Source organism: Drosophila guanche, unplaced genomic scaffold (assembly GCF_900245975.1).
Source record: "Drosophila guanche unplaced genomic scaffold, DGUA_6, whole genome shotgun sequence".
Taxonomy (NCBI): Eukaryota; Metazoa; Arthropoda; class Insecta; order Diptera; family Drosophilidae; genus Drosophila; species Drosophila guanche.
Window position 1 is genome coordinate 1,096,870 of NW_022995748.1, and position 12,356 is coordinate 1,109,225.

The 12,356-nt window shown below is 42.9% G+C and overlaps 3 protein-coding genes across 4 annotated transcripts; 1 reads left to right on the forward strand and 2 right to left on the reverse strand.

Annotated features, from left to right (window-relative positions):
• Positions 1-2: 2 nt before the first annotated feature.
• Positions 3-1,232, reverse strand: LOC117583902 (dTTP/UTP pyrophosphatase). Its single transcript, XM_034272575.1, has 4 exons — positions 1,077-1,232; positions 772-1,016; positions 569-715; positions 3-507 (listed from the first exon to the last, which is right to left on the reverse strand). Exons 1-4 carry the CDS (start codon positions 1,164-1,166, stop codon positions 360-362), a joined length of 630 nt encoding a protein of 209 aa, XP_034128466.1. The 5' UTR covers positions 1,167-1,232; the 3' UTR covers positions 3-359.
• A 431-nt stretch (positions 1,233-1,663) lies between these two features.
• On the forward strand, positions 1,664-7,395 carry LOC117583900. Of its 2 annotated transcripts, XM_034272573.1 has the most exons (5): positions 2,007-2,164; positions 3,160-3,227; positions 3,317-4,026; positions 6,551-6,844; positions 6,907-7,395. In XM_034272573.1, the coding sequence occupies exons 3-5, from the start codon at positions 3,340-3,342 to the stop codon at positions 7,210-7,212; spliced, it is 1,287 nt and encodes a 428-aa protein (XP_034128464.1). In that variant the 5' UTR covers positions 2,007-2,164; positions 3,160-3,227; positions 3,317-3,339; the 3' UTR covers positions 7,213-7,395. The 2 variants fall into 2 exon arrangements, with proteins under 2 accessions (XP_034128463.1, XP_034128464.1); XM_034272572.1 differs by lacking the exon at positions 2,007-2,164 and adding an exon at positions 1,664-1,771 and having other exon boundaries at positions 3,160-4,026.
• A 480-nt stretch (positions 7,396-7,875) lies between these two features.
• LOC117583922 (opioid-binding protein/cell adhesion molecule homolog) lies at positions 7,876-12,232 on the reverse strand. The gene is made up of 6 exons (XM_034272601.1): positions 12,149-12,232; positions 9,060-9,303; positions 8,650-9,005; positions 8,315-8,596; positions 8,123-8,257; positions 7,876-7,916 (listed from the first exon to the last, which is right to left on the reverse strand). Exons 1-6 carry the CDS (start codon positions 12,228-12,230, stop codon positions 7,876-7,878), a joined length of 1,140 nt encoding a protein of 379 aa, XP_034128492.1. The 5' UTR covers positions 12,231-12,232.
• Positions 12,233-12,356: the final 124 nt, after the last annotated feature.

Below are 12,356 nucleotides of genomic sequence, written 5' to 3' on the forward strand. Positions count from 1 at the left end.
TACAATTATTTTTCCAGCGCTTATCTTTAAAAATAGTACAGGTTGTTATATGAACTTTAAATGATTAGAACAAGCCAGAACGTTGCGCTTCTGCCACATGCTACAGTGGTTTCAGCTGGCTTGATCTTTGTACAATTAAATTGTATTATAAATTATATAAATTAAGTTAACTTTAGGGGCCTTCTAGCCCACTGTGCCGATACTCTCTTTTCATTTGACTATGTCGCTCATTGCTATTGTTTTTTTTTTATAATTTAATTGACTTGCGCCATGGGCAAACAAACCAACGCCGACGAAGCCTCTTATCAGGGTTTAGATTAAAATCAACGAAACGTTTTGTAGCCTCTGACGTGTGTTGGCTATGTTGAGAGATCCTCCAGAAATAGCTTGTTCAGCTCACGGCAGAAACGATTCAGCGGCAGCCCCAGCACACAGTAAAAGTCACCATCGATGCGTTCTATCATGGCGCCACCAGGTCCCTGAATGCCATAAGCGCCAGCTTTGTCCCTGCAGCAATGGAGAAAAGTTGTTAATACATTTAAAACTTATGTATATTCATGAGACTTACAGTGGATCCCCGGAGTCCACATAGCTCTGTATCTGTTCTGGCAGCAACTGGCTAAAATAAACGTCCGCCGTGTCCGTGAATTTGCGCACTCCTCCGGCGTGCTTGAGCACAACGCCGCTGTACACGCGATTGCAAGCTCCAGACAGGCTAAAGGAAAAATAAATTGTAGATTGTAGAAAGGTCTCTACTGTCAATGTACCCACTTCTTTAGCATGCGCACGGCATCCTCTGCATTCTTTGGCTTGCCGTAGACCTCCTCACCCAGCGTCACCATGGTGTCTGCTGCTATTACAATGAGATTTTTATTGTCCCCCTGTGCGCTCAGACGCGTAAAGACCTCTTCCGCTTTGCCCAAGGCTGTGTCCTCTATGTATTCCGAGAATTCCTTGTAGTCTGCCATATTCAGGTTCTCCTCAAAGGTGGAGGGGCAAAGCTCTGCATTGAGACCCTAGACCACAACATTTTTGGTTACAAATCGCAATTAGCTGTACTTTCTATTTTGGCTCACCAGTATTTTTACCATCTCCTGGCGACGAGGCGAGCCACTTGCCAGGACAACACGATAATTGCTTAATAAATGCCTAATTGGCGCCAACATTGCATGTTATTTACGTTACGGAACAAAACAAAAACATGTGCTCAGCAGTGTGACCGCGGACTATACCGAAATATACCTTCTCATTTTCAAAATATACCGTAAATATACCGTCAATTGTCCACGATTTTGCTATTTTATTTATCAGTACTAGCTAGTAAGAATTAGCTTTATATTATCCGATTTTATCAAATTCAGCGGGTCTGATCGTACTCAGCATAAACAGCTGGTACCCGTTTCATGCCAGCGAGTTTTAGTCAGATAGCGACTATTTGGTATTTTAGCATTTGCCCAACACGGCCACAGTGATCCGAAACAGCTGACTCCCGCCAACCTCACCCCACCAACACCCGCGTTCAAGAAAAATTAAAATAACCCAAAAATCAAGATGTGCAGTATTATATTGTGCAATTAAATAACAAAGCAATGCAACTTTGTCGTTGCTCGGCGGGCATCGGTTGTCGGTGTTAATGGTGGGTCGATCGGAAGGAACGCGCCTCACGGTGAATAAAACTACGAGCAGAGCAGAACATTATACATATATTAAGGGAATTCAAAAGTGCATAGAAACAGCCGCAGTATGCACCCAAAGCTGTTGCATAAATTTCGTTAGTAATTCTAACTATTTGTTTGTGCCTCTTCCCTTGTGTGTGGGTGTCGGTGTCTGTATATTAGTATAGTGTTATTTATATTCCTAATTACAAACGTCGCGGTTCTCGCATTGTGTTGTAGCATTAAAAACTTTAGTCTTTCGTTGGCGGGTGCCGCTCTTAGTCGCTTACATCAAAACGGGCCAGAGGCAGAGAGAAAGGGGATAAAAGAAACGTGCCGCTGCTTACGTGCCACAAGACACAAGCACACAAACACAGTTACAGTACAGCCGAATCGAACCAAACCAAACCCCCGTGCCTTCTCACCTTGAAGTGTCGCCTGTCGGTATCGCGCTTCCTATTTTTTTGCCCCTCAAAACGGAACGGAACTTCTTTCCTAGTGGTGTCAAGGTAGCCAGAACAGTTCATCCTCTACACATGTTCATACATACATACATATATTATGTACACGGACTGTAAAAATAGTACAAACAGATGGGGTCAATATAATAGGTACACCACTACCACAGAGGAGGGACTGCGTGAAAGGAATAGAGAGTCATAGTATGGTCATAGTATAGATGGCTCTGAAATACTTTCTTTAGAAAATCCTCTCGAATACACATACAAATGGTAGTATGTATACACACCACACCGATGGACAACATAATAGTACCTTTTCATAGGGGATTAGTATACGTAAAGAATGGCGACTGGAACGAACCTTTACATTCTCGGAATTGCGAATGGTTTCGAGGGAGGATATCGACATTTTCCCTTGAACCAATTGTTCATAAAATTGTAACAGTTCCCTCAGTAAACTGAAGACGGAGCTAGCGCGAGTACCTATTATTGTGATCACAAGTATAGACATTTCATACTCACATACATTTTATGTTTATACGGCTGTCTGGGAAGTGGGACGGCAGCTGATAAAGCTGTATTAATTGTTTGTTTTTGTCGTTAATTGCACTTTGAACGGTACAGTTCATAAATATAAGCAACAAATTCGCAAATGTGTGTGTTTTGGCAGTGAATATTCGAATGTAAAATGCGTAAATTTTGTTTCGTTTTTAACGTATAGAATTCGATTCAGTGCTATCAAAACAGTGTGTGAGTCTAATGCTTTCGAAACTGTAGTGCATTGCATCAGCTGACTTACCATTTTAACTGAATTTTCATTTACATGAATACTGTTAAACTTTCCATTCGAGTCATTTATATATTTAAAGTATCAACTAATTGATTTTAATTGGTGCTAATGAGAAGAAAATTGACAAACGAAAACCAAAACAAAAAGCGCTTGGCCTGCTACAAAACTGTTAGCCCAACACTCCTCAAACCGTATGAGTTCATGATACAAAAGCAATGCTTATGGATTTTTTGTCCCTCTCTTTCACCCACAGGCTTAACCAACGACACACACACATCACGTGTCTGACGCTCGGCCCGCAGTTTTGTAGCCAACGATCACGCGCGAGCAACAAGCAGTCTATCTGCTGCTCTTGCTATCCGAAACAAGCAGTTCTCTTGCGCTCTTTCTTTCCGAAAGAAAAAGTCTCTCTGGTGCTCTTTCTCTCCGAAAGATGTTCTCACTGCAGCAAATAATCAAAGCAGCGACCGCAAATAGCGGGAACTGCTGCGTGGGTGGTGGCAGCGATCTCTACAGGCTGCTCAGGCATCTCGGCAGCCTGACGTCAGCAGCAGCAACTACTACAGCAATAACCACAACCACAACCACAACTACAACTACAGCAATACCAAAGCACTCTAGTCAAGCAACAACGGTGTCGAGCGACAAAAACTTCAGCGGCAACGGCATTCGCTCGTCCCATTCGAACCCCAACGGTTGCTGTTACGGAGACTCAGATTCGGAGTCGGCGCACAGCGTGAACGTAAACTTGTCAACGGAATTCGCCCGAAAGCTGCTGCAGCAACGCAGACAGGACATACAGCGCCTCATACACACCCAGCCGCCCAGTGGACACGGAGCCAAATCATCGCAGCAACAGAATCAACAACAGACGACCACAAAGTTCGCCATGTCCTCGCTAGCAGCTGAGCCTCTACCCCAGGCCCATACAACAGATCAAATCACAGCAGATGCCAGCACCAAAAGTGATGTGGCAGCAGCAGCAGCGGACGCCAGCAGTCCCAGCAATGGCCTGGGCGCCTCCTGCCACGAGGCTGCCTCCAGCACGGGCAAGAAGCCCTGCTTCAGCACAGGCCTCGCCGAGATTCTGCAGTTCATGGAGCTCATCGGAAATCTAAAGGTACAATATGCCAAAGAAATAAACCCGTTTTCTTTCCTCTTCTATGCTGTGATGTGCTTGTGTACTGTCGCGTCATACATGTGTTCCCATCGATTTTTCCTGACGCCAAGCAGTGCGCGGGAAGTGCTTGCACCCGGGTGCTGCTTTGATTTGACCGAATTCCGATTTAGTCAGCAATGTGTACTCTATACTCGTTTAAAGCCCCCCGACATCGCGTGACAATCAGATTAGTTTTGTTTTTTTAATGACGGACACGTCTCGTCACTTAAAGTCTTCAATGGCCGTGAAATCCATGCCTTATATGAAGGAGATTATATTTTGTGTTCGGAGAGTGTGTGTGAGGCATCAACCTTGAGGCTTTGGCTAACACAATTGTGCTTAGCGATTAGAGAGAGCTCTGGGTATATAGGGTCGTAAAACAAATCATATATGATTGGCACAGTTTGCTTAAGATAGGAATCATTAGATTGAGTCATATAAAGAGGATAAAGATTCTATAGATATATCTATGGTAGATATACATAGGTGCATATACATTTTCCATAAATTCTATAAAAATATTTACTCAAAATCCCCCAAATTTCATTTGCAAACAGAGAGCCAAACAAAAACGAAAGCAAATCAAAAGATAAAAGTATATTTATTTATTTTTTGTATGCTCTTTTCTATCGGCTCTCTTTTCGTGCTTTTGTTCGTTCTGTTTTGGGAGAATATTGTATAATCTGTGAGGCAACCTCGCTATTGTGTCCCTCTTGAAATGAATTTGTACAGTCGGTTGCCAAAAAAAAATATATACATAATATTTACATAAATATCTACAATATATCGTGTGTATTATGTATTCTAAGTAAGATACACTGTAATTTCTGCTTGAAATTAGCTTGGTAATTCTTAAATATATTACACAAGCAAGCCAAATGCAGACAGCGAGCAAAGTTCAACGCTAAACTATCAACAAAGACCTAACCAGAGACAACGAACAGCTGTTTTAAATCAACAAAATCCGAAGCAAACAGCGCAAAAGTCAAGAGTGCTAGCTGCACACGTTCCATTCGAACCGAACCTTCTGCCAGAGATAGCTTAGCTTTTATCTAATCAGAGCTCATTTGAAACTTTCAACAAAATGAAGAAGAGAAACACCTACAACATGGGACTCATTTCCTTATCGAACAACAAGGCCCCCAAAAACTGAATCGATTGCAGTTTGAGCGAGCTGCCCCGCCGTCCATCGGTGGAAATGCCATTCAAGTGAAAAGAATTTCTGAACCCGAGAAGCTTCGAAACAAAGAAAACAACACATAAAAAGGAAAAAGCAAAGATCCAAAACATTGGCTCACGTGAGCACCCATGAAATTCGCATTTGTTTTGCTGAAATATCTTGGAAATAGTATCTTGAATTTCAGTGAGCAATACAATATTTCAGAAACGTCAGCATTGACGTACAGAATTTGACAAAGGCACAAACTAAATATTCCCAGTGGCAATTTTCTAAATGTTCCTTATAGTACATAGAGCGTATATAGAGCGTGACATAGACGCTAAAGAAAAGAAAGGCATATCAACTCGTGACTTTGATCTTGGCCTTCAAAATATAGACGCTATCTGGGAGAATTTTGTGGTTGCATCTCCACAATGTGGGTTGAAGGAGAGGGATGGTCTGAGTTGATAGACTCGTCGCTGTTTTGTTTTCATAACAAAATTGAAACGAATAATTCTCTATATGTTCAGGCAGTGTGAAGTGAAGCCATTAGCTTAGAAATACGAGTGAGAATGATTTGATTTCCAACTGGTTCCCTATTTCAGTGACGCATTTTTGTTAAGGAATACTTTCATTACTGGATACTCGATAGATAAAGTCAATATTAATTCTCTGTGTGATTCCACAATACATTTTATCATTCGCCCTACATGTTATTGTTATTAGTGATACCTCTATTCTTATCTTTGCTTTGTGCATAATTTTATGCATGTTGTTTCAACCTCAAAGCTCATTCTGATTGGCGTTGGGGGAGCGTGTGCTTGTTGGGTCTATGATAAATGATAAACAATTGCACTTCATTACGTGGCTACAGCTCGGAATTGGCCAGAGATAAGTCACGGACTATGAGCTATAACTTAGGTCATATAAGACTCTGGTTGTAACAGAACACTCAATTTACCTTTGGCAACAGGAAGGCATCTGTGGGCATGCAACAATGCCTCGGGCACCTACCGCATACCGCAGCAGCAACGGTTGCTATAAATACAACTTTTTATTGATCAAATAGCAACAGTCTAGAAAACGTGTAAGCGCCCTCGATGGCAGGTTTAAGTTGAAGGCCTGAACGGCCCGATGGCATCAGCCTTGATGGGTGCAACGACGATGTCACCAACGTCGCGCGCGCCATCGAATGTTTTTAATTAGGCAGAGTGCTTAGTGGGGGGAGCAGGCATGGAATCAATGGGAAGATGCCAAAGTTCCAGCAACAATACAGACATACATTTCCACTAACCCAGTGCCTGCTTGTCGTCCCTTATTCCACAGCACACCAAACGCACTGGCTGGGTGCTGCGTGATGTCAACGACTGTGAATCGATTTCGGGTCACATGTATCGGATGAGCATGCTGACCTTTCTGCTCGATGGCAGCGAGGGACTCAATCAGATACGATGCATGGAACTGGCGCTGGTGCACGATCTAGCGGAGAGTCTAGTGGGTGATATAACCCCATTCTGTGGCGTGTCCAAGGAGGAAAAGCGGGCCATGGAATTCAAGGCAATGGAGGATATATGCAAGCTGATCGAGCCACGCGGCAAGCGCATAATGGAACTATTCGAGGTAAGACAGCCATCAGACAACTCTTAAGTATCTTTAATACTAATTTGTTTATCCATCTTTAGGAATACGAACATGCAGAGAGCGCTGAGAGCAGATTTGTCAAGGATCTGGATCGCTTGGACATGGTGATGCAGGCGTTTGAGTACGAGAAGCGCGACAATTGCCTGCTGAAGCATCAGGAATTCTTCGACTCAACGGAGGGCAAGTTCAATCATCCGTTTGTGAAGAAGCTGGTAAACGAGATCTACGAGCAGAGAGATGTACTGGCCAAGGCCAAGGGCGCCACACCACCGCCGGCAATTGTAGTGCCCAAAATGGAGCTGCCGCCCCACAAGTTGGCCACGAACGGTCACGACAGCTCAAGTTGAGCATAAGCGTTACTTCTAAGCAAAAACCAGTTCTCTAGGCTAGCGCATATAACACATCCTTACACAAACAAAACACGCTCTTAATTTGTAAGCCAAAACAAAAACCCAACCACGGACCTCGACACGCTCTAACAATTATCACACGTAATTTATTGCCACAAAAAAAAAACAAAGAAAAAAGGATAGAAAGGCCATCCATTCATTTATTGACAGACACTTGTTAACAATTAATGACGATTCTCCTTTAGGAAATTTCCTTCCTCTATGTTAAGCGTAAAGTTTGCAATTCGAGTCTTAGCTAAATATTCAATTGATCTTTGATTAAGTAACCAAAACCCAATTGTACATACATAACTAAAGCGAATTGTAGTTAATTTTTAAATGTATGAAACGACGACAAGAGGACATAGAACAATTTTATTTAGCCCGCAAATCAAAAGTTAATCAATCCTAAAGAGCAGAACCAGTTCCAGCTGCTGACTTTTGCTTTCTAGCAATACAAAATACCTTCAAAACATGTACTTGTATTCTATAGTATAAAGAATTTCCTAACTATATTCAAAGTTTTAAATTATCCTTGTGTCCTTTCGGTTAAGGGAACTTTGTGCCGCAGTGGAACGCTGCGCTCGTAATTGTATTTTATTGATTAGCCACTTGATTGTCTCACACCTGCATTACTTTATCCCGGCATCGGTCAATGTACTCTTTAACCGAAATTATATTTAATACTTAATATGAAATTGTGAATTAGGATATATACAGATAATATAAATGATGGAGTCACGCCTCAAAAGTGGCTCAAAGACAATTTTTTGTTGTTTAAAAACTGTACACTTTATTCATAAAACATAAAAGTAGCAGCCAAACGGAACTGAAACTGTACAACTGATGAGCCATATTCGCCAAGTACTCTGAAAGATATAAAGGTGCAGTTGAGAGAATATTCGAGAGACTCTGAGACTGACTGGCAGACCTTCGATGACAATGAATTGACTTTCGTGCGAGGAAGTTTGATGTGAGTGCTGTCCGTGCTTCTTGGCTTTATCTGTGAACAGAGAGAGAGGCATGAAGGATAAATCTTGAACGATCTTTGACAACTTACGATGGACAGTAATGCTTCGCTCCGTTTCGCCCAGCGCATTCTTTGCTATGCATTTGTACTCGCCAAAGTCTCGCTTGGTCACCGGTCGCAGTGTGATGCGCATCACAATCCGATGGGCGTGATCCACAGAGACGGACTCGTAGGTGCCGCCCTGCAGCAGCACAGTGTCCTTTAGCCAGAAGTTCACTGACGCCGGCTGCGATTCGGTGATGCATTCCAGGCTGACTTTCTGGCCCAGCCCCACATAAATGGTATCGTAACGTGTCCAGATTGTGGGCGCAACTGTCAAGCATAAAAATAGTATAATTATATACAAAACAAATCTATTTACTTACAGTTAACCACCAGCATGACGCGCTTGCTCACTGTTGGCGGCACTCCATTGGAGGCGATGCACAAATATGCACCCATGTGTGTCCGCTGCACTTGCCACAGCGTGAGATTTTGTCCTTCGACGCTGTAGATCTCTCGATTGCCCTCGTCTGTCAACCAGAGCGGTGTGGACTCCTCTCGGCGCCAGGTAATTGTGGGTGTGGGCACGCCAGTGGCATAGCAAGTGAGTGTCACATTCTGTCCCGTGGCACGCACCACATCCTGGCTGGTGTGAAAATCAACAATATCGGGCGGCACCACAACATCCAGATAACCCATTTGGCTTTTCATGGGATCCGTATTGATTTGGCACATGTACCTGCAAGGGCGAATATTTAAACTCTTGTTTGTTTCTCGTTAAATATGTACAAACCATCCACGATCCGATTCCTGGACATCGCGTATCTTTAGCTGCCAGATGCGATGCTCCGTGTGGGAGATGGCAATGCGATGATTCTTCGTGATGACATGATTCTGTATGCTGAGTATGGTCTGTGTGTCCACACGCAGCCAGGCCACCTTGAAGCTAACCAGCTCGTGGACCACACAAGTGAGCATTGCGTCGCGTCCCACGGGTATGGTTACATTGTTGATGGGACCACTGAACTTGGGATCCGCTAGAAACGAAGGTTCACATTTATGGCTCTGCTTATTAGAGTACTAAATGGGGTAGATATACTCGTAACTGTGCCATGTGGCAGGGGTAGCAGTGGGCTAGTAGGGTGGCTGCTTTATGAGCCTTGCAAATGCTAAATGTTGCCCTTTGCCACTGTTCGCATTTGAAGAAACTCGGGCGAGAAAATATAATTGAATTTACAATAATTTGTTTTGGAAAATGTTCAGTCGCCTGTCATCGTTGGCCATCGCCCTAATCCACAATTTTAAATAATAATTATTTAATTTCTTTTCTGGCTGTGTCTGCAGAATGTCAACAGCCTAAGGGAGAGAAATTGTCAAAGTTTGCCAGATGCCCCGCCAAAGTGGTCAAAGATATTTCTAAAATATTATGCAGCGGCCATAAATTAGACCAAAGTTAACATTAAGCGAAGCAAAACAGCAAATAATCCAACAATTAGTTAAATTAACTGAACCCACTCCAGACTTTGAGGAAAAAATTGCCTTACGAAGGAAAATGATGAGCAGAATTTGTATTTTCAGCTTTATCCATTTGTAGAATTTAAAGAACAATTTGCTGAGGATTTTTTAAAGCCTGCAATTATATCTAGCTTCCCTTTTTAAGAGTTCAAACACCTTAGCGTAGCCCAAACTGATAATTTCTTAGGGTTGGGAGGGCACAATGGAATTCAACTCAACGCGCAATCATTTCCAGTCCAAGCTGCCCAACCACAAGACTTCGACATTTGGCCGCCATCCTGTAAGCACCCACCCAAACCGACACCCAACCCGACACCGAACCGCATACAGACCCCTAGGAAAAGCGTAAAAAAATTGAAATCACATCACATGCCTAACAAGTAGCATGATTTTGTGGCTCGCCCCGAGTGGAGCCTCCGCACTCCTCACACACAGCAAATACCTAAATTACAATTATGACCAAATAATAACCCGAAAAAATGCAAAAATCTAATAGAGCGGCGAGGCAGCTGCTAGTACCTGGAAAATTGTAAAAAGCTGGCTACACAGGCTTCCCAACCTCTACATTTACATTTGCCCAGGCCCCGCCACCTCTTTACACTGATTGCGGTGCGGAGTGTGGGCGTTTTTTTTTCCACCAAACTAGCATCAAATTGGGGAGTAGAGTGGGGTGAGGCCTACGACGATGCCATGCTATATAGCCTATAATTTGCGATTATGTTTGGGTTCGGTATGCCGGGACACACACCACACCACTGCCCATGGTTGGGCTGTTCGGTTAGGAATGTATGAGGAGCCATTGTTTGGCTGGCTGCCTGTGGTTGCTGCTGTTATTGCAATTTGGTTATTGCATGTTTGCATATTGAAACATTCCAAAGAAAGGGACAAGCGAGACTTTTAACCATAGGTGTATTACCTTTATGTATGTCTGCGAGTGCTACGTCTGCTATGTCTGAGCGGGTAATGCAATTTCGCATTTAACTTTTGTGGCCGCTAAATGGTTTTCCTGTGGCAGGAAATTCACTTATAGTCTGTGTAGGGATACACTTTTCTATATTTTCCATAGGCCGATCTTTCCTTTCCTATATTCCCTGTAATAGTATCCCTCCAGTTATTCCCGCTTTACGCTTCGATCTTTGTTGCCTCAGGCACACAGCTGGAGACCAGCTTTTGTCTTGCAGGCTCCACTATATCACCATGGCAGCAGTCGTACACCCCACACTGTTGAACTTGAAACGGAAAGTGAATGTCCTGTCTGTTAGACACTCTCAACCGTCTGCCGTTTGCAGGCGGAACGGAACGCCACACAATCAGCACGCAATGTCTGCCAAAAAAAAAGAAATAAAACAGAGGGACTGCAGCTATCCTTTACACTTCAGCGGCAGCAGCAGCAGAAAATCAGTAGCACGACCGCCACAAAAAAAAGTGGAAAGAAAATAGCGCAGAGTGCAATAGGAAGTGGAAAAACGTCGCCTTTCCGCGACTGTCTGTCTGTCTGTCTGGTGGCCTGCTGGGAGGAGGAATCGAGCTGATGGAATTATGGTTTGGGAGTTTTGGGACATCATTCTTCTGGCCCGAACCACTCACTTCTCACTTTCTTATCGCACACTGCGGCTAGCCTGCCAATATTTCTGTTTATTTTGCATTTGGCACATTGATTTAAAAACAATTTTCTGATATATTTATCGCATTTGGCTTCCCAAAGTCAAGGGAAATTTGTTTTGTTTTTACTGAGTTGTGTGCGAATTTTTGAGCAGGGTTTGGGCGCTCATTTTTCCAAGCGGAAGTTGCTCCTTCTCGCTGCTCCTCTCTGTCCCTATCCCTTTTTGTCTGGGGAATATGTTGGCCACAGTTTATTCACTTATGGACTCGTTGGACTTCCGATTGCTGGGGGTCTGCCCTGCCCTTCCCCACCATTTTGGCGCCCACTGCTGCTGGTATTTATAGCGCCTTTTCGTTAGCATTTTTGTTTCGGATATTTTCCACGTTAAATTAAGTCAATTAGCTGAACCTTTGCGCCAAAGTTTATGCTGCCGTTTAACTGATGTTCCCGCAATGTTCTCATTGGTGTTTGTGGGTGGGAAATTAAGGGATCGGATTAAACGTTAAATGATCGCACTTTTTAGATGATTTAAAATAAAATTATAAATATTTGAAATCTTTTAAAAATATATTTATATTTTCTACACAGATATCAGGAAAAAATCCATACACTGTCATACCATTTAGAGCATCAAATTTGCTATTTATTTATTTACTTTATTTGTTGTTCTTTTAATTCAAGCATTGCCTGCTGTCAAGCAGGCTTAATGTTATTAATTTAAATTATTTTTCCCTTTAGATATCTACAGCTTAGAGCCAACTTACAATTGTTTAATTCCGAGAAACTGGCCAGGCTCAGACACACACAGTGCAGCAGTAGCCAGATATCAGCGAAGCCTCTTCTCATATTCCCTGTCCTTGGACATCCGCTAAAGGGCCAACCAAAGTGCAAAAGTTTTTCCTAAATGTTGTACTCCTTTCTTTTATCTTTTATCCTTTATTCTTTATCTTGCACTTTCACTAGCCTCCCAAG

Coding starts and splice junctions, on each gene's coding strand:
- LOC117583902 (XM_034272575.1), bottom strand. CDS start 1,166: ATGTTGGCGCCAATTAGGCATTTATTAAGCAATTATCGTGTTGTCCTG. Junction 1,017..1,076: donor AGGAGATGGTAAAAATACTG/GTGAGCCAAAAT, acceptor GTTGTGGTCTAG/GGTCTCAATGCAGAGCTTTG. Junction 716..771: donor GCCGTGCGCATGCTAAAGAA/GTGGGTACATTG, acceptor TTTTTCCTTTAG/CCTGTCTGGAGCTTGCAATC.
- LOC117583900 (XM_034272572.1), top strand. CDS start 3,340: ATGTTCTCACTGCAGCAAATAATCAAAGCAGCGACCGCAAATAGCGGG. Junction 4,027..6,550: donor AGCTCATCGGAAATCTAAAG/GTACAATATGCC, acceptor CTTATTCCACAG/CACACCAAACGCACTGGCTG. Junction 6,845..6,906: donor GCATAATGGAACTATTCGAG/GTAAGACAGCCA, acceptor ATCCATCTTTAG/GAATACGAACATGCAGAGAG.
- LOC117583922 (XM_034272601.1), bottom strand. CDS start 12,230: ATGAGAAGAGGCTTCGCTGATATCTGGCTACTGCTGCACTGTGTGTGT. Junction 8,597..8,649: donor CGTCATGCTGGTGGTTAACT/GTAAGTAAATAG, acceptor TATGCTTGACAG/TTGCGCCCACAATCTGGACA. Junction 8,258..8,314: donor GCGAAGCATTACTGTCCATC/GTAAGTTGTCAA, acceptor CTCTGTTCACAG/ATAAAGCCAAGAAGCACGGA.